The sequence below is a fragment of the Poecilia latipinna genome, unplaced genomic scaffold, assembly GCF_001443285.1.
Source record: "Poecilia latipinna isolate Pla-1442-1.1 unplaced genomic scaffold, P_latipinna-1.0 Scaffold573, whole genome shotgun sequence".
Lineage (NCBI taxonomy): Eukaryota > Metazoa > Chordata > Actinopteri > Cyprinodontiformes > Poeciliidae > Poecilia > Poecilia latipinna.
This window is the reverse complement of record NW_015113189.1, coordinates 447,949-468,867: the sequence shown is the minus strand read 5'-3', so window position 1 is coordinate 468,867 and position 20,919 is coordinate 447,949. Positions and strand designations below refer to the sequence as shown.

The following is a 20,919-nucleotide window of genomic DNA, read 5'->3' as shown; positions in this document are numbered from 1 at the left end:
GAATCATGGCTTGTCCATAGGAGGGCAAACACTTATATCACTAAATGCTAAATACATTCTATCTTTCTGGATTTATCTCTGTATAAATATAGGAACATTGCTGATTTTCTGATATTTCCAGTTAGGAAGACGAGATAAGATCTTGTGATCTCCTGTGTTATGCTAATTTGGATTTCTCTGTGTGGGAAAGCCTGATGGCGTTTCCACATAACAGATGGCAGTCCTGGCTGCCCGCACTCTAATCCTCAAATCTCGGGGGGATCGTCGCTGTGCATGAGCTCCCTCTGCTGAGATAAAAGACCCTCAGCAGGTTGCACAGAAGTGAGCGCAAGACAAACATATTTACTTGCCAACTGATAGATTTTTTGTACAAAGTTTAGTGGCTAACCAAGTGTATTATCCATCGTAAACAAACAAAAGAAAGAAAGATTGATTTACAATGATCTATTTTTGATAACAAAGGTGGAGTAAATGGTAAATTTGGCTTTAAAAATGTTCAAGAGGCATTTGACTTCTTGTATATCAAGACTGACTTGACTGCAGTGCCTCAAAATCATATAAATCATCAGCAGAATCAGATTTAAACAGGGTTCTGATAAAAACAAATGCAGCTTGTGTGACACTTGAAAACATTTACTATCTGAAAATTAAATCATCAACAAGACAGATTCTTCATTTCGCCTTTAAAATCAAATCTTACATCAGATCACTCAGTTTTAAAGTGGATTTTGTCATCTGATGTAAGATTATCAGATCTAACATTTAGTACCGTAAAATCGGATCTTATGAAATAGTCGACATTCAGCTCCTTTGTATTCTGTGAAGCAGCCATTTTCCCATCCTGATCTTTTGTTAACGATAACAAAGGTGCATTTTTTTGGCAGATGTTCGCGAAATGACAAATGTACCTCTGATATGATCCAATACTTTTGTGGATAAAATCTTGTACAGTTTTGTATTTTAATTTTGAATGTGCACATAAGATAAAACGAATAGATGCTGAACTAAATTTTTGCCTGGTTTTAAATGAATAAGTGCAACTAAGTGTCTTGTATATGATGCTTTACACACATTTTTTTCTTTTTAGAAATAATTTGCAAAAAATATGCTTTTAGGTGGTGGAGATTACACACACACACATATATATATATTATATATATATATATATATATATCTCGTTCAGACCAGAGAATGTTCCTCTCAAACCACTAGTAAAAAAATAATAATAATAATAATAATGGGAGTAGGGAGATAATGATGTGATGTCACAGTGTGGTGCAATCTGTGACCTGAGTTTTAAACAGCAGCAGCAGAATCCATCTCTGAAAAACCTCCAACAGCCTATAGAAGCCATCCAACATGGTGTCACCTCTCTTCCTTTATCCTCATTTCTACATATATATAAAAAAAAATACTCCCTATATGATTCATTACATTCAGCGTCTTTTACTGCTTAAACTTTACACCTGGTTTCTTCCAGATCTATCTGTTGTGTTTCTTAGACTTTATGGCTAAGGAAGTCTGTATATTCTCTAACAAAACGCCAGAGGTTCTTAAAGAACAGCTGGATTCTTCTCAATAATTTGTAAACATCTGGACTCTACTAAATCATTATTAATAAAGTGATTCCTGAAGACAACTTGGATTTTTACTAAGCAGAACTAAAATAATGGAAGCTGAATATAAATGCACTACAAACTTTTTTTCTCCCCTCCAAGGGTGTGAATACTTTTCTGAACACTGTCATAGCTACTTGTAGCGCCAGATCACCTGCACCCCAGTTGGTCAGGTTTTAAATGCACATGGACGGCCCATCCAGCAGGTGGCACCGTTTGACTTAGTCCTATGATTCTCTAATATTATCAATTTAAATATTTGTTTTTATCTTCCATCAATGCTCCTTAATCACACAGGAGAATACAGCTTAATTAAAACTCTCATGAAAAAAGAAGAGGAATAAATTATCCATCTGGTTAATTTTTCAGAATGAACCTATGATCTATTAACTGACCAGCTGAACTGGAGTCAAGCTGCCCACCTCTCATATTGTGTAACTCTCTCCTCCTCTTTTCCTGCCCCTTTCCCTTCCTCTCTCTGCATCTCCAGTACTCCCTCTTCTCTCTTTAACCATAACGTCCCACCAGAAGCGGTGTGTGGTGGACGGCTCCTGCGCTACTGAGCGACGCGTCAGTCGGAACACACAGAGGCTGAGGAGAGCGCACGGAGAAGAGCAGAGACTCGTTGGTGTGATGTGAAATAACCAAGAGGACAGCGGAGCTTTTCAGCAAGCGAATACCTATTGTGTAATAAAAGCAAAGAGGCAGCAGGTATTTATTTATTTTTTTTGTTTGTTTGCTTTTGTTTTTCATAATTCCCAGGATCCGCTGTGCGCACTGAAGTGGCCATGGCGTATTTTACGCACTGCAGGTAACCAATCCGTTGGAGACTAAAACTCTAAACACATCATGGATTAAACTGCGACTGTTGCGCTAGTTAACACCAGACGGGCGGACATGGCAGCACTTCGGAGGAAATTTGGAGAAGACTACCAGGTGGTTAACACCAACCGGGCAACTACTTTCTCTGCCCCGGTGAAGAAGAAACGCCAACGCTTCGTGGAGAAGAACGGCCGCTGCAACGTGCAGCACGGAAACCTCGGCGGGGAGACCAGCAGGTACCTCTCCGACCTGTTCACCACCCTGGTGGACCTGAAGTGGCGCTGGAACCTGCTCATCTTCATCCTCACCTACACCATCGCTTGGCTCGTCATGGCATCGATGTGGTGGATCATTGCTTACATCAGGGGGGATCTAAATCACGGCCACGATCCGTCCTACACCCCCTGCGTGGCGAACGTTTACAACTTCCCTTCAGCGTTCCTCTTTTTCATCGAGACCGAGGCCACCATCGGCTACGGCTACCGGTACATCACCGAGAAGTGCCCGGAGGGGATCATCCTCTTCCTGTTCCAGTCGCTGCTGGGCTCCATCGTGGACGCCTTCCTCATCGGCTGCATGTTCATCAAAATGTCCCAGCCTAAGAAACGCGCGGAGACGCTCATGTTCAGCCAGGACGCAGTGATTTCCCAAAGAGACGGCAAACTCTGCCTCATGTTCCGAGTGGGCAACCTGCGCAACAGCCACATGGTGTCCGCGCAGATCAGGTGCAAACTCATAAAGGTAAGCAGAATGCGCAACTTAGCGCAACGCCAAGTGGAACAAGTCAAGTTTATTTGTGTAGCATAATTAAGCAACAAGAAAATTCAAAGTGCTTTACGTCATAAAAACATCAAACAGTCACCAATTATGAAACAAGCAAAAAACATATTTCCATAATCAAAATTATAAAATAAATACACATCAAATATGTCAATCTATGTTCCACTTATGCAAACCAAAGGCAGCTTAAAACAGCTGGGTTTTTAGACTAGATCTAGAGTACTCAGTGTTTCAGCTGTTTTGCAGTTTTCTGGAAGTTAGTTCCAGATTTGTGATGAATAGAAGCTGAATGCATCAGACATTCTGAGTTTTTTTTTTTTCACAAAGTAATGCAGATGAGAGGCTGGTTGTACTTTACTCTACCTGCTCTACTTTATGAATTAAACCTTTAAACTATTATTTTCCTCTCATGCATGACACAGTTCTTTCATTTGTATATTATATATATATATATATATATATATATATATATATATATATATATATATATATATATATATATATATATATACACGGCTGCACTCTTGACTGACAGCTTATATCTGAAGAGACCTTATTCACTTTGGCTTCTTTGGAATAAAAGTAGCAACTTCAAATAAAGCAAAAGGTTAAAATTAACATTTGATCCTCAGCTGCACGAAAATAGACCATTTTACACATGCACACCTTGTTTAACAAAGCAGATTTAAGGTAGAATTAGGATAATCCCCGTGCATGAGGTTGGTTGGCAGATCTATAGGCTGGTAAACCTCAAACCATCAGGATCTGTGTGAAAAGGCAGTGATGGATTATGACTGGAGAGCTGCAGAGTGGACGGTTACCTCAGTTTCTTCACAAAAACTGGAGATTCTGAGTTAATGTGACTGGAAGATGCAGAGAAAGTGAGGAGATCCCCAACGTTGGATGCAAACTTCAACTGCAATCTTCGAAAACCGTTAAAAGAAGTTAAAACAGAAGGAAATGAACAACTCTACTAATGAAGCACTCAGCAGGTTTTTTTTTTTATTTTGTAGTTAACACAGCTAATGAACCTCACACTCTGAAAATGAGCAGCAATGCAGAAAATTACAACACAAACAGCGGCGAGGTCCGCTGGCTCTTCTTTTAATTATCACCACGGAGCTCCTTTCAGCCACATCCATGTTCGGTGAGCAAAATGGGCCATAAAAGAAGACAAACTGCATTAGCGATGTGCTTGGAGCTTGTTTATGTCTGTGTTCTCTTCCACACACAGCGTTGGTCAGCTTAATGATGCATGTAGGCAGGCGGAGAGCAGGAGGCAGGGAGGATAGAGCTGCTCCACACTGAGGAGCACGAAGGAGGGTAACAGACCCACAAACGGGAAGTAGAGTCACAAAACTTTACCACAAATCTCCTGTGTAGCAAAGTCTACATACAACCTTTAATATGTGTGATATCATCTAAATAGTCTTGGGAAATGAAAAAAATTATAAAGCAAAAAATGGGAGCCGATGTTATAAACCTTTGAACCCAGCATAGTCTGAAACGTCTTTTTTATCTTTGGAAAACTAGACATGAGCTTCCAAATCTTGCTGCAAACTGTACAAAATTTGCACAGTTTCTCTTTCTGTGAAAAAAATAAATAAACATGGCAACCACCGTACACTTACATTTGCTCCAGGGCTTTGTGGTCTAACCTTGTTCTCTCGCTTCAAAAACTCTCTTACCCATACTGCAGCTCTGCCAGAGCGCAAATCACCAAAGAGACAAACGGATCAGGTGAGTCACTCCGGAAACAAATGCGTTGTTTGCTATGCAAATGCCTTTAAATATCACATGCCACATAAGTTTTTTGGATAAATGAAAAATTATTCAAGCTGAATGCTGGACATGCGCTTCCCTCTTGGAGATGTTGGTGGTGCTGTTGAGCTACAGCTCCGTCTCATTCAGGGCTCAAAGGAAAATACAAAGAAGAGAGAGGAGATATTTTAAAGCTGTTAGAGACGGGGGGGCAAACTTTGACTCCAGCCTGATCCTAAAGCTGTGAGTAAATGAACAGCTGATACAGTCCTGTAGTATTTCAAATAATTTCACATATGAACACATTTTAAAAGTGTTATTGGAGTGATTTTAACTCACTTTAAATTGTGTTAGAAGTTCAAACTAAACTGTACTTTGCCTCCAAGGAGGAACACTTATTTGATGTACTTTAAAGTGACCTTAAGCTACAGTTCTCCTGGCTTTATATACATTTTTCAGTTTTTATTTTGACATTTTCTCAGTAACAGCATGTATTAAAGATTAGGATATCTGGAAAATATGTAATTCTGATACCACTGCTGAAAAGTGCAATGACGACTTTTATTGTGATTAACCCACGTTTTTTTTATGACTTTAATCTTTCCGTGCCATTACACAATGTAATTGTTTGCAGAAAGTGCACTTAAAACTCATGCCATTGACCGAATACGTCACTGATATCCAGAGCATGAATCCCTGAGGTTTAAATTTAATAATCTACCAAATACTGCATCCAAACAGTCCTTTGCAACGGCGATACTGCACACACTGGTACTGTGATTATGTCTGTGAGTCAATATATTGTGCAGCCTTATGAAAATTTATGAAAGCAAACATGAGTGCAATAGAAGACATGCCAGTTTTACTGTAGAGCAGATGGGCGTCTGTCATGTCTGAGAAATGAAGTTGAACCTGGCACAACCTGACTGACAACCTGGCAGATGGATCATAAAAAATGACTTTTCAACTATTATCAACCTCTGCATGATTTTTCTGTGGAACATAACTACAAAATGTGCATATTTGTGGGTTATTTTCTCAAATATTCAAAAGAAAAGGCAGCTTTGGGAGTAGAAATACCCATCTGCAATGCTACTTGACATGCTATTAGCTATCGGTAGCAAAGCAGCCAATCCAGAAGCACCTTTCATCGATTGGCTATAGTTTCCAGGAGTGGAGTTAAGGAAGAACAGATATTAGCATCTGCACCACAGTGGTTTCTGTTGTACGTATCAAAGAATATTAAAGGTATGTTTAAAATAGGCAGTTTTTATAGGGGGTCCCTAGTCTTTGGAGATTTCAGTTTAACTTAGTGACTATGTCAATGTGTTTGTGAAAAAAAAAACTTGCACCCTGCACTGTGAGGATATTTTTCACAGATTCATATTATAGAAATGTGAAGAAATGCCACTTCATTGAGATAAGACAAGCAGTTCCTCATGTTTCCCTTACATCTGACACAGACATGCAGAACCAAATAATTGGTTTTCTTCTCTTTTAGTGCAGACATGATCAACACTGCCCTGTTTAACTGAAGCAAACGGAAAACCTGGGTGGGTTTTTTCTGGTTTTCAGCTTTCCGTTTCTCACAGTTACATGATGAATTGCTCTGCAGATTTTGGCAGACATTAATAAGGGTGCCTCCCTTATTAATCTGGCTCTTTGGTTGTCGATTGGCTCAAAATTAATTCTGGTTATCCAACCGAAAATACAATCCAAGTATCCACATCAGTGTTGATATCTATTAAAAATAAAGCTGTTGAGTCAAGAAAATTGATGGAAGATGGTTTATGTTCATAATTGAGTAAAACATAATAATTTCCTCCCTTTTATTATTTTCCCCCTTTTGATTATGTGTTAATTCTTTAATTTTAACACATCTAATCTAAAACTTTGATTAATTAGAAGTTGAGCAGGCCAGGAAATATTGCCAGAGGTTATTAAACATTTTACATGACACTTATATTAAAAGAAACATTCTTGGAATAAGCAGAACTGTGGCAAGATGCAACTTTTTCTTTTAGAAAATGATCAAAACAATGCAGCCACTTTTACTTAATGACGGCAAATATGACCTTTACTAAGTATATCACTACTCTACATGTCATATTCAGCGGTGATATGTGGATAGAGCTGACAAAAGTGCTACTGTGTAGGATAAAAGCTGCAGTCTTTCATCACTCTGAGTGCAATCCATAGACCCACTGACCCTTTTTGGTTTGAAATGGGTCTGTGGCCATCTGCCTACGCCTTCATGCTGCATGTTGGTTCTCCTTTTGGCCTTTGGTGATGCCCAGGACGCCAGAGTAAGACGTTTTGGCTCACATGTTTGGAGAGTCTGGCAGCAATCTGCCTCTCCGCTGGTCTGCAGGAGAGACCTGGTGGTGGAGACATTTTGCCAAAGTGTCGGCTTTACTAAAAAAAACATGAATAATATTTCCTGCACAGTGCAAAAAAGTTTATTTTATCAGTGTGATTTTGATTGCTGGATATGGTTAATTATTATATTATTCATGATTATCACAAACAATTGTGACTACAATAAACTAATCATAGTTTGCCAAACACAATAACTGTTTTTCCACTGATGTTTCTATACGAACATTGAGTAAATATGAAAATACGATGGGCTTACCATTACTAAACTACTGCCAAAAACAGAAAATCATTGCAGGGATATATTTAATTATCTCTTATAGCTCTTACAATAATTTCTGCAAATTATTGTGATAAAATTTGAAGTCCGTGTTGCCCATCCCTAAATGCTACCTGGATTCAAACAAAAACCAAGTTCTAGATCCAGTTCAAGAGATGCATTTCCAGTTTGACCCAAATTTACATCACTTTTCAGTTCATAAAAGTCTTAAGTACCTCTTTCTTGATTTATGCAGTGTGCATTGAGTCTACACTGACAAGGAAAATGTTTGTATTGTAATGTGGGAAATTAAAAGATTGCATTTTTATAGAAATCCGTGTAAAATGAAGAAAATGAAATTTTCCACTGAATTAAATGATTTTTTTTTTACTTGTTCAGATCTAGAGAGTGAAAATTCCACTTCAGTCAAAGCTACGATGGAACAGATCATATGATTTGGCCAAATTTACACACAAATTCAAATGAGAATGGCAACACTTTGAAGTTGCCATCTGCAGACACTTTGAACTATGAACAAAGTTTGCAGCCGATTCCACAAAAAGATGGTTTGGAAAAGAAATTAGAAGGAAACATTCACAAGAATGCATGTTCCAGTTTGCACGGCTCTGGGCATCATGTCGGTAGCCTGCAGACCTGCTGGGATGTAGTGGAGGATTGCTTGACGACAGGAGGCAGAAAATGGGGTGAAACAGACCAGTGAGAGCCGTCACCCACAGAGTGGCAGCTCTGTTGGGTGTCTGACAGCTTCGAAGGGCGTGCTGGTAAATAATCCTCCCCGAAATGTTAACTGGTTTTACTGGGAGGATGGAGGGAGGGTGGGCATGTAAAGGACTAAGTGGGGAAAAAAATGGCATAAAAACCCCCAGCTCAAATAAAAATGAGTAACATGTTTTTTATGTATTTTCAGTACTTGAGAGGTGCCATCTATTTCAGGCATAAGTGAAATATTCTCAGTATTGCTTTCCCAATACGAACCAGTTCCAACTGCATGATTGAGCGGAGGATTGCTGGAGGGAGCTCTGCAGGCATTGATTAGTCAGCCTCAAACCCAAAAATCTTTTCAAATCTCTGCAGCTCAAGGCCCTACTATTTAAACTTTTTTTTTTTTTACACAAGTTCTTACAACTTGCGCACAGCGAAGGTTTTCTGCTCACATCTGTCCAAGACATCTAAACTCTGTTTAGCTATCTGCATCAAACTGTTTCCAAACTGCAGGTTTTGCTTTGGAAAAAGGTGTGACGTCTTTTCCCCCCGGTGAAGTATTTTACAAGCAATACATTTGCAGAAGTTCAATTCTCTCTAGTCTGTGGATGTTTTCCTCCTACGCACCCGTTCACAAACACCGACGGTGTGCATGAACCTTCAGAACTTGAAAAGACTAAAATGCCATTTTGTTTCTGATTTAGGAGCCTGTACAGTATAATTTCGAATGACATTTTGACACACCTCTCTGCTGCTAAGTGCCATACAAAGAACTAAAACATACTTAAACAGGGAAAGGGGAACAAAAAAAAGAGCGCAAAGCCTAAAAAGAAAATGATTAGACTTCATATTTCAAGCACCATCCATTAGTGTCTAATTTTTAATATTGAAAGAACACAAGCCTCCACAGTAATCTTATTTTAGACACACTTACATAAAGTCTAGCCAATAAATAATGAGACACAGTGGCCAGGATTTCTTATCATCATTGCAGGATTTAATTTAAAGTTATTCAAGTGTTCGTGTGCAGCAGTTGTCTAATTATTACTGCATGTTTCACCAATATATCCTTTTCAGTGTACTAAGATACTTGCACTAGAAACTAAACCAGAATACCTAGTAAGATTCTGTGTTTTATGCAGTGCGCTGTAACTTAAAATTTTACAGGAAAAATCTCAGAATAGATCAGGATCCTTTGACGAGCAAGACTGGGAAAGGATCTGAGTTTTTCTTGACATCGCATACAGTGAGGAAGACGGTATGAGAGGCACAAAGATCTCCAAAGTTCACTGTTGGAGTTTGCTTAATGCTACTAGGCGTTCAACTGGAATGGCGAGCTTTGGTCAGACTTGACAATGACTAAGCTATTCGCCAACTAACACACAATAAAACATGGGCTGAATATTTGAGAAAAGATCCTCATACCTATTGCTGTGACCTTGTTACTCATCTGAAAATAAACCATCTATGGGTATTTTATCAAGATAACAAAAGGTATGGATACACCACCACCCGACATAAAATCACCATTTGTCTGTGGTAGAGCCACTATCGAGACTGGAACCCTATTGAAAATCTATGGATAGAACAGAATAGAAGAGCATACAAGAGACTGAGAGATCCAGAGAAATTGTTCAAGAGGGAATGGTGAATCTTTAACCTGTTGTTCACAGGTTGTCATTCACAATGACAGGGGTGTCAAACTCCAGTCCTCAAGGGCCGCTGTCCTGCAGTGTTTAGATGTGCCACAGGTAAAAAACAGTGGAATGAAATGGCTTAATTACCTCCTCCCTGTGTAGATCGGTTCTCCAGAGCCTTGCTAATGACCTAATTATTCTTTTCAGGTGTGGTGCAGCAGAGGCACATCTAAAAGTTGCAGGACAGAGGCCCTTGAGGACTGGAGTTTGACACCCCTGTCACGAGAGGACCCAAATTTGGGTCCTTTCGTGAATGACAGGTTAAACTCATCATCTTTCGATTCTGTGGATACTGAGTAATCCTGTTCTAGCAGAACGTATGGGCACTTTATTCTGGTTGTAAAGATCAATGAAATCTTCATGTCTTATGAGAATAAAAAAAACAGCTACACTTCTACTGACATGCAAATGTAACCATTTCTCTCCAACACAAATGTCTAGTTCTTTTTCTGCACCATTTCCCTAAAAGCATTGAATAAAATGAATACAATGAGTTTGTTGTCCCATCCTCTGAGGTTCAGGATGGAAATCTGCTCTTTTGTTAGAATAGCATGTCAGATTCAAAGAAGAAAAAAAACAAACAGACAGTCGACAAGCTCGTCTATCTCTGAATCTCTGTGCAGGGGGGAGCGCAGCACTTTGCCATGGGCCCTATGTGAGGAGCTTCAACAGTCAGTATTTGCATACAGTCATCCATCTTCTAAATCTTAAGTGACAAAGACAGAAAATGAAATGCAGAACTTCCCAAAGCTATCCCGAGCTCACCCTCATGGAGGGAATGACACCAAACAGGATTCAGCAGCCTGGAAGGGCCAAACATTCGAACACTCTCCGAACCAGCATCAAAGGCCTTCTCCTACTAAAATGGGGGCATTTCACTGACATGCACAGGAGAAGGAAAAAAGCTGGTGTTTTCTGGCAATCCAAAGCCTGTTTACTCACCCCTCTTCCACAGTTTGTGTCTCAGACGGACGCAGTGCAGAGTGAAATTCCCGGGAGGTCAGAATGATACTCGACTCTGAGTAATATGTCTGCAGGATGCATAAAGCTTGGATAAAAAAAATAAGACCTGCACTAACACCAGCTATATAAGTGCATTGCTGCCACTCTTTTCACCTGGTGTGTGTGAGAGAGAAATACCAGCAATACCTGGATAAGGCAAACTGACATGAGCCTGAAACACTCATTTTGTTTGCTCATATAGTCTCAAACTGGTTCCTGGAACATAAGTTCACTTTGGTCCAGTGACCTTCATGGTTACCCGATCTCAATGCAACAGACTTCTTCCAAGATGTGGTGAAACAGGAGGTTCAACATACTGCAACCAAAAAATAAAATCCTGCTGCAAATGTGTGATACGGTCGTCTCAATATGGGCAAAAATCAGAGGAATAACACCTTATTGTGTCGACAGTACAAACAAACAATGTAGAGGATCATTTCGGGTACTAGCAATAGTAACCCAATAAAGATTAAATGTAAATAACTATTAAAAATAAAATGTTTACAAAAAAAATAGTCATTTGGAGCAAGCACTACTGAATGACCTTTAGCAACCAATAGCTGATGTGAAATTAAAATTCTTTGCGACCAACACACACACACACACACACACACACACACACACACACACACACACACACACACATAAATTAAATAAAAGGAGAACAATGCACTATTCTACATAAATATCCACTGAAGAATGCTTTTGCTATATCAGCAATGCAGCACCATCTCTGATGAAATTATAAGTGTCACAATTACAATAGGGAGAGAAATCAAGGTACTATATTAACTAGTATCTAATTAAAATGAGAAAAAAAATGCAGCAATGTTTTTAAGTTATTTTATTGTGGAACAAAAAACAGTAGAACCACCAGACATTTTAATCATATGCAATAAGAGTCTAAGTGCTTTTTCTTTATGTTGAAGCTTCAAACTTGTTTCACCGCAACATTATGAACCAATACTGGGATAAAATAAATATTTCAAACAGCAAGCAATAATCACAGCACTGGCAGTTTTCTGGGTTTGCAAACCTTAATGAAAATGTCTTTGTTATTATAAAGCAAAATTCTTATCATGCAAACATGCTTTTGAACACTATGCTTACATCTCCCAGCCCTAATGTTGATGTTTTAAACCAGAACAAAGACAAAAAGTTGACCTCTAGATGTGTATTTGCTCAAGCTGTTAGCATGTGTAACTGGTTTATTTCTAACTGCCACTCAAATCCTTTAAATATTAAGAAATATCCTTAAGGTTTCTATATGCCACTACTGTATGGGTGAAGTAGATTTCCACTGTGAAAAAGCTTATTGTGGAGGATGACAGGATTTGGCACAGAGATGACGAAGCCGAAATACTATCGCTAATGTAGCCTAAATAATGAAGCAGTAACATATCCTCAAGGCTGGACTAAATGGTTTAAGGTAACACTATGGCACAAATCAGCCTCCTTACATATTTTTTTAACTTTATTTAAAAATATTAAGTACTTCATCACTACTATTTGACCTTTTTGTAAATACTTACTTTAACTTTTTATGCCATAGCTACATAAATGCTAAAATGCTAAAAACTACATAGTTTGTGAGAAGTGATTCTTGTAAAACTTCATGAATATTTTCTTGTTTGTTTGGAAGGGAGCAGAGATGGGATGCATGTATTTGTGTGGGAGATGATAAAGAAGCTGTGAGCGGTGCAGAGGTGGAGATTTTTGTGTAGGAGGATTGCTCGTGCATGTATTCAGAAACACTTTCTGGCAAAAAAGAAAAAACAAAAAAGGTAAGAACCACGTTGTTGGGCATCCAGAAAGAATGATTGGTTTTGGAGCAAACCTGCAGATCTGGTGTATAGAAATTATTTAAATTACAAGGAGCTGAAATATTCAGGACTTCATCATGAGGGAAGCAAACATTTTATTAGGTGTTCATTCTTCTGAGACTAATGCAACTGTCTGAAAATCCTGAATGTTTGGCATCTAAGTCCCTGTTATGTGATGCTTCTTACTTAATGCCTCTTCCTTCTTTTGCTCCCATTCTATCCTCCAGTCTCGTCAGACGCCTGAAGGAGAGTTCCTGCCACTGGACCAGTGTGAGCTGGACGTCGGCTTCGGGACGGGAGCAGACCAGCTCTTCCTGGTGTCTCCTCTCACAATCTGCCATGAAATAAATCCCAAAAGTCCGTTTTTCGACTTATCGCAGCGCTCCCTCATGAACGAACAATTTGAGATCGTCGTTATCCTCGAGGGCATCGTGGAGACCACGGGTGAGAAAGCCGTTCCTGTTACCACTTTTCTGCTGCCACCGATTCCTATCTTCAGTATTCACACAGCGTTAAAATGTAAATATTAACTTATTTTTCTATTTTTCATGTTAAAAAAAAGAGAGAAGAGAAAGAATGACATATGAATGAGCGCCTGATTGAATTATGAGGAATATTTTATTACTCCATAATCAGTTTAAGCCCACTGTATGCATAATAAATGCCTGTGGTCACAGGAGTGTGCATCACTGTGATGAATGTGCCGAGTTTCCATGCAGCATTTCTCTGATGACGGTTAGAAGCAGGAGTTGGTGAACAGCCTGCTTACTGCAGAGAAAATCCTCAGCAGCAACACTGATCCCCCTGTTGCATATTTAACAGAACGATTCCTCCCTACAGTCCAATGCAAATAAATTCATCTTCCCTCTTCTGCGCTGACTCCATCCGTCCTGCTGCACTCTGCCACTTTTGTAGTGGAGACAACAGAGCTCAGAGGGAGGCAGGAGGGAAGGATCAGCGTGAGAGCAACAGCTCATCTTATTAACATCGCAGCGCCGCTGAGAAGGAAATATGTTAAAATACTCAAACTGCAACACCTACACAAGGTCTCATGTACATCTTGCAGGTCCTGACATTTCATTTTCTTCTTGACCCAGACAGCTTAGTGGGCAGATCATTTATAATTGTTAGCAAAAAGTACAAACATTAAAGGCTTTCGACTTCATTTCAAACGAATAAAATCTGAATTTGACTTTTAAACTCAACAAAATAGTTTGGATTCCACTTATGCATTAAAGGCACAAATAAATAACAGCCAGGGTAAAGGTTTATCCTCCTAAAATACACAGAAATAGAAAAACGTCACCACTAACCATAAAGACACACACATAAGCCCAATGCACTGAAATTTTTACCAATACGTTTCCATTTAAATCTGGACAAAGCTAAAGATTAGGCTCTTCAAATTTTAAGCACTTGGATGTCATCATCAAAAATAAATGGTAAAAAATAGCACTAGAAACGTAAAAATGCTAGTCAGAAATTGCCGTATTTTTCGGACTATAAGCCGCTACTTTTCCCCCACGCTTTGAGCCATGCGGCTTAAAGCCCGGTGCAGCTTTTCTGTGGATTTTTCTTCAACCACCAGGGGGCAACTGATGACTCACTTAAGGAAGCGAGTCATTGGAAGTCAAAATTGGAAATCGAAGAAGAAAGTGCTAATTTTTGTTTAGAACAAGCGAGCAGCAGGCGCAACGGACAAATGTTTTCAAACTCATACCCCCTCATCAAGGAAACAACATGAAGAAGTTCATATGATGCAGCTTTAAGTCGAAGGCTATCAATCTGGCAGTATGGATTAATAGCCGCTGCATGTAAGGTCGGCGTGAACGAATCTGTGGTTCCGCATCGGCAGATTTATTCAGGAGATTTATTTTCCTTGTGGATAACCGAGCGGCGGAGAAACCAGCGGCTTATAGCCAGGTGCGGTTTATATATGTATGTTTCCAGTTTTTTTTTTTTTTTTAACTTTATGGGTGCGGCTTATAGTGAGGTGCGCTCTACAGTCCGGAAAATACACACAGGGTCTGACTGCTGTAATGCTAATAAAGAGTGGGTGTAAGAAGGGTGTAAATAATCTTAAACACGCATTTTTATGAAATCCCTGTGTCATTTCTAACCAGAAGAATGGCCATGTCTAAATCTGAATAACTTTGCTCTCAACTGCACCATATAGTTGGACTGAGTGGTTTTCGCCTCAATTCTAACGTCATATAAAAGGTTTGTTTAATTTTGCTGTGATGAAATCTTCTGAAGACTTGCAGAATCTGCAAGTGCAAACATCAAAGTAGAATGAATGAAAAACATTTTAAATGACAAAAAAAAAAAATCACCTGTTATGAGGTGAAACATTTCATTAAGTAAATGTCACACAAACAGCAGGATGAATTATGCTTCAAAATTGGCAACAAAAGTCTATGAAGGAATTGCCAAATAAACCAGTTAAATATCTGTTCCTGACAGAACAATACAACCCAGAAATTTCCACTTCGCCTGAAACTCAACACAAGCCTCAGAACCTCGGTTCATGCATCCCAAAGCTAAGATTCAGTGAAAGCTGCTGCCAGAAATGTTCACAAGAACCTTCTTCTGGGATGTCCGGCTTGCTGTCTGCCAAGTATTTGTGTTGCTGGGGGGCTTTTATTTTTATGCAAGATGCAGTGAACATTATCCAGGTGGGTGGATACCCATATGATGCCTGAGATATGAAGCTAAAATGGCATGCCTGTCAGGCACAAAACCCACAAGCCTCCAATGCTCCTGTATTGCTGTTGTCATGTGTGTTGACCAAAATGAGGGGGGAAATAGACAAAAACAGCCCTCTTCAAATAACAAAAGTGCTTGAAAATTAACACAGCGCTCGTCGTTGTAATCAGAGCCAAGACTTTAGGCTAAAGTACTTTAAAAAAGGTGACCTTTGAGGTAATGTAGGGCTGTTAAATGGTTTTGTTAGATGAAGTGTGGTGAGCCGGGAATAGAATCAGGCTATGACATAACACTGCACCCGTCGTCGCTCAGAGGTACGTGATAATACTCCTACTCTTCAGCTAACCGCAGAGCTCCACAGAAACTCAGACTGCAACACACAAATTACAGCTGTGCACTTATTGATCATCATAAACCTCCAAAAACAATTATTCTTCTAAATGAAATAAATATGAGAGTTTTTACAGCACATTGCAAAAATTATCTCCACTGGGACAATTGGTGTACAGCTTTTCTCTACAATGCAGCAAAAGCACAAAGTGAGTAGAATTGAGACTTAAAATGCCAGTCAGTCCATTGCAAATTTAATATTAATATTTAGAAATGACTATTTTTTCTTTGGACATTGGCTCCATTTCAGTTTGGTGCATGAAAGGAATTCATTTTTTTAAGCCACTTATACCAATAAAACTAACAAAGACAGGACAGAAAATGAGCAGACGGGGAAAGATTTAGTGAAAGCCTTCCAAAGAACAGTATTGATGAAGATCACAAGGAAGCTTGGCTTATTCACAAACCAGTCTAAGTTGACTAAGACGGGTTTAAACCTTCTGCAGGTCATTATATCTTATTCTGTGCTTCTTGCTGCTCCAATAAAGAATGCCAGCTGGCAGATGAAGAGTTACTTGCAAACATATTCTTGCCACTTGAAGTTTTTTCAGATTTTGTCACATTAAAACATCAAACTACAATGTCTTTCATCTCTTAGGGACTCAATGCTACAGAGCAGCAAAAAGTAGGGCAAACATGTGAAGTGGAAGAAAGTAAAAATCTTATAACACTATCTGCTGCAATTAAGGCTGCAAGCGGTAATTACTATTTCTATAATAGCTTTGCGGATGTACAGACTGAAATTATTATTTTTTTAGATCCGGACTTTGACTGGGCCAGTTAAACACATCAATGTGTTTTGATCTAAACTAGTCCACTGTAGTTCTGGCTGAATGTTGACGGTCTCTGTCCTGCTGGAAGTCGAGACTCCGCCTCAGTTTCAAGTCCTTCTCAGCCTCAAGCAGGTGGTTGTAGACTTGACTTACATCTGACCTTCCCATCAATTGATCAGCTGCTGCTTCAGGGAGCATTTTTATGGTAGGTTCAGAGCGATAAACTGTTTTAGTTTCCACCCTAAAAAGTTATTTGAATGTCTGCCAGGAAGCTCTGTTTCAGTCTCCTCTGTCCAGGCTATCAACAATGACGTTTTGTTTTTCAAACTCTTCCATGTAGGTCAGATTTCTTCTTCTATTTCTTAGATTAAACCAGAATTTATTTATTTATTTTATCGGAAGCTCATTTCACTTTTGTATTTGTGGAGTCAAATACAACCATCTCCGTTTAGCTCTGCTCTTTTTATCCACGAAACAACACAGCAACCTCAGTGTGGTTACTGTAAATCTTCTGCTGTACCCTTACCGTAAAAAAAAATACAGAGTTTAAGTCCACATGAAGGAGCAGTGCACATCTAAAAACTCTGATGTGTGTATGTGAGTGGCTGCTGACTGAAGTTATTCAACTTCATCTCAAATACACAAAATCTTACCAAGTATATATTTATTTTTTCCAGTTTCTAGTGCAAATATCTGCATATCCTTGATATACAAGACAAAACTAACTTACAAGTAACTTTTCAGCAGGATATAAGTGCTTGTTTCAAGTGAAGGATTTCTTAATATTGATGAATAAGTTCCACGTTCCTCTGAAAGATTATTTCACTTTTAACAAGACATTTTTCCCATAAGTGAAATAATCTGACAGAGGAACTAGTAATTTTCCATCAATATCATGGAATTATTGACTTAAAACAAGCACTTATATGTTGCTGAAAAGTTATTTGTTAGCTAGTTTAGTCCTATTTCAAGTGTACCCATTCATTTGCACTAGAAACTAGACAAAAATACTTAGTAAGATTTTGTGTTTTTGCTGTGTTTTTACTGGTTGTCATCACATCTAACAATGCACACTAATCACAATCCTAATTTACACCCGCAGCGGAAAATTACATAAACTCACAACACGGTTCTACAAACTGCAGCCCGGAAAGATTTCACTTATTCCAACCGTATATAAAGACGCTTTGCTTCTTGCAATGTCATCCTTGTTATTTCACTACAGTACATTAGGCATGCTTTGTGACTAGAAAAGACATGAATATATTAGGTTTTAAGAGCTTGTATTTGCTTTCCTGAACTGAGACATCCATTAAATGTAGTTTAGTATTGCTTTTCATGTGATTAATTTGTTTTTCAGTAATACAGGCATGCTTAATTTGGACCTCACTAATTGAAAGTCACTGAGATAATTACTCATCCGTCACTGTTTTGCAGGAATGACATGCCAAGCGCGGACGTCATACACTGAAGACGAGGTTTTATGGGGCCACCGCTTCCTGCCCGTCATGTCTCTGGAGGAAGGCTTCTTCAGAGTGGACTACTCTCAGTTCCACAGCACGTTTGAGGTGCCGACACCGCCATACAGCGTCAAAGAGCAGGAGGAGAAAAACTCATTGCCTTCACCTCTGTCCACTCCCACCCCCGCACTGACTGAGAGCCACGGCGCCCGGCGAAACCGGGTGTTTTCCGTGGATTGCATCAACACTTCAGAGGAGAGGGGCCGTCAGGGAGGAGCGGGCGGCCGGCTGCCGAGCAAGCTGCAGAGGATGAGCTCGTCGGGGAAGGAGGACCTGCAGAGGAAGGTGCTTTTGCTCAGCTCCCAGCATGCGGAGAAGGCGTGCAGCACAGGGGACCTTCCCATGAAGCTGCAGAGGCTCAGCTCCTCCCCCAGCCCCGGAGCACAAAATCGGCTGCAACTCAAGTCACTCAAGGTGGGCTTTGAGCCCATGACACAGTCGACAGGAGACCTGTACCAGCGCAGCCCACCCACCACGCTGTCACCCACTCCAATGCCCATGCACAGCCCACTTCTGTCAGCCGGAGGGAGGCTGGAGGACAACCTGCCACCAAAGCTACGAAAAATGAATGCTGACCGCTGAAACCTGGACAAGAACAACCAAACATGAGGTGCTGCATACAGGAGACAATGAAAACAATTATAATGGGGCAAGAAGGATTATAGGCAACTTGTTGGTTTTTGTTGCTTTGAGAACAAACCACTACTGGAAATACTGTGATTTCTGTGGGAATAGACTAAAGACGCGTATTTACTGGATCATTCTGAGAAGAGTTGTGCATGTCTACAATAAGTCTATTGTTTTATTTATGCACCACTATACTCAATAGTCAATCTTAGTTTTAATTAAGTATAAATTATATTAAAATGAAAATAAATACAGTTTGATATTCTCTGCCTTGTTCGATTCCTGATGTTTTAGCTGAAACCAAAGTGTCGTTACAAGACCTTATTTAACACGACATTAAGTATATATGATGAGCTGAAACAGACAAAAAAAATGATTTTTTTTGTGCATAAATAATTACAAAACTGCAACTCTGTCAGAAAGATCCAAGAGGGAAATAATGAAATAGATTATCTTAAAAGTTGTTACAAATTTATTGACATATTCAAAACTTTCAAAAACATTTTCCTCTTGTTGGGATCAGAATCAGATTTATTGGCACAAACAAATCACACAACCTTAGTTTCACATGCTAAAGGGCTACATAAATTACACATAAATACTAAACTTTAGAGGAAGTAAAATAAAAGTCAAAGAAAAAAAAATATGTAAAACCTTTATGTATAGCCATATTTTTTTTCAGATTTGAAGAAAGTCAGGTTGAAAAGTGAAATTAAGCTTTCAGAGGTCACCTACCTCATGCACAATTCAAGAGGAAAAAAAATCTTTTTGATGTAAAAATGGAAAGAATAATGAAATAACCTGGTTCCATAAGTGCACACCATCTTGAACTGTGTGCACCTTTTGATCTAATTTCAGTATTTAGCTTTGTGAAAACTTTGAAGCGCTACCGTTTGCTTGGTCACTGAGGCATTCAATTAACAAACTATCCAAACAACTGGGCACAAAGTCCTAGCTTCCAACAAAAACCTTTGTTTCTCTGAGTCTTTCAGCTTATTGTGGCTACAACAGTTAGAAACAGAGACAGGGACCATAATAAAGCAACACTGCAGAACCCCCCCAGCTGCACATCTGGGGTTAGCCTCTCTCAAGTATCATCAGGGCCTCGGCTTTCATGTTACTACAGCACAAAAAACAAAAAGAAAAATCAATGATAGAGAGAGTTTCCTCTGCCATGCCAGTCCTGACAAACAGAGCAACCCAGAACCCCCACTACCATTATCAATCCACAGCTTCAAGCACCCACTCACTTTACACCGAGCCTAAACTGCTTCCTACAGTCATCCTGTGATCTGGCTGCAAACAGAGGCGAGTGTGTTTGGTTGCTCATCCAGTTCTCATGCTGTGTTTTTGATTTTTACCAAATAACACCAATGAAACAGCTTCATTATGAGGAAGAACACACCGAAGCATAACGGCAGAAGGAAAACAAGAATTATGTGCAAGTAGGAAGGTGACGTACTGTTTTCTTCTACACTTCCAAATTAACAAAGATGCTCAGTGTCGGCTTTAATGCACGAAACTGGCATGTGAACAGCCTTAATCTAGTTTTATATATATATATATATTTTAATTACATTTTTATAACTCAACTGACTACTGAGCATGTTTGTGTACAGAAACAAAGGAAGGAATGCCTCTAACTGGAATTTTATTAACATTGCAAAGGGATTTTCAAACTTTCCAAAACTAGCAATCAAATTCAAAGCAACACTATCAAATATGGATTCCATGCTTATTATATTAACTTTTATTGGGTACCGCAGCTTATAGCAGTAACATAATCTCACACTAAAGAAAAGGGAACAATCTAAATATGTGCCCTGTTTTCAGCCTTCTGATTAAACTCTTACGCTCAGACAAAAGGAAGGAGTTATCCCGAAAGATGGCGTGAAGCAAGCAGATACACACAGGTTTCAGGTTTCAAATTGCCATAGATCCATTTGAAAGAAGTTGTAATCAAGACGACAAATACTTTTTTGTTTCTAAGGTGAGATGAGACCAAGAAAGAGCTACCTGGCCACAGTTCAGTGAAGCACTAAGT

General features: G+C 39.2%; 1 protein-coding gene across 1 annotated transcript; it reads left to right on the top strand.

Annotated features, from left to right (window-relative positions):
- Positions 1-1,960: 1,960 nt before the first annotated feature.
- On the top strand, positions 1,961-19,140 carry kcnj19a (potassium inwardly rectifying channel subfamily J member 19a). Its single transcript, XM_015041944.1, has 3 exons — positions 1,961-3,179; positions 13,087-13,303; positions 18,166-19,140. Exons 1-3 carry the CDS (start codon positions 2,514-2,516, stop codon positions 18,828-18,830), a joined length of 1,548 nt encoding a protein of 515 aa, XP_014897430.1. The 5' UTR covers positions 1,961-2,513; the 3' UTR covers positions 18,831-19,140.
- Positions 19,141-20,919: the final 1,779 nt, after the last annotated feature.

Coding starts and splice junctions, on each gene's coding strand:
- kcnj19a (XM_015041944.1), top strand. CDS start 2,514: ATGGCAGCACTTCGGAGGAAATTTGGAGAAGACTACCAGGTGGTTAAC. Junction 3,180..13,086: donor TCAGGTGCAAACTCATAAAG/GTAAGCAGAATG, acceptor TCTATCCTCCAG/TCTCGTCAGACGCCTGAAGG. Junction 13,304..18,165: donor GGGCATCGTGGAGACCACGG/GTGAGAAAGCCG, acceptor ACTGTTTTGCAG/GAATGACATGCCAAGCGCGG.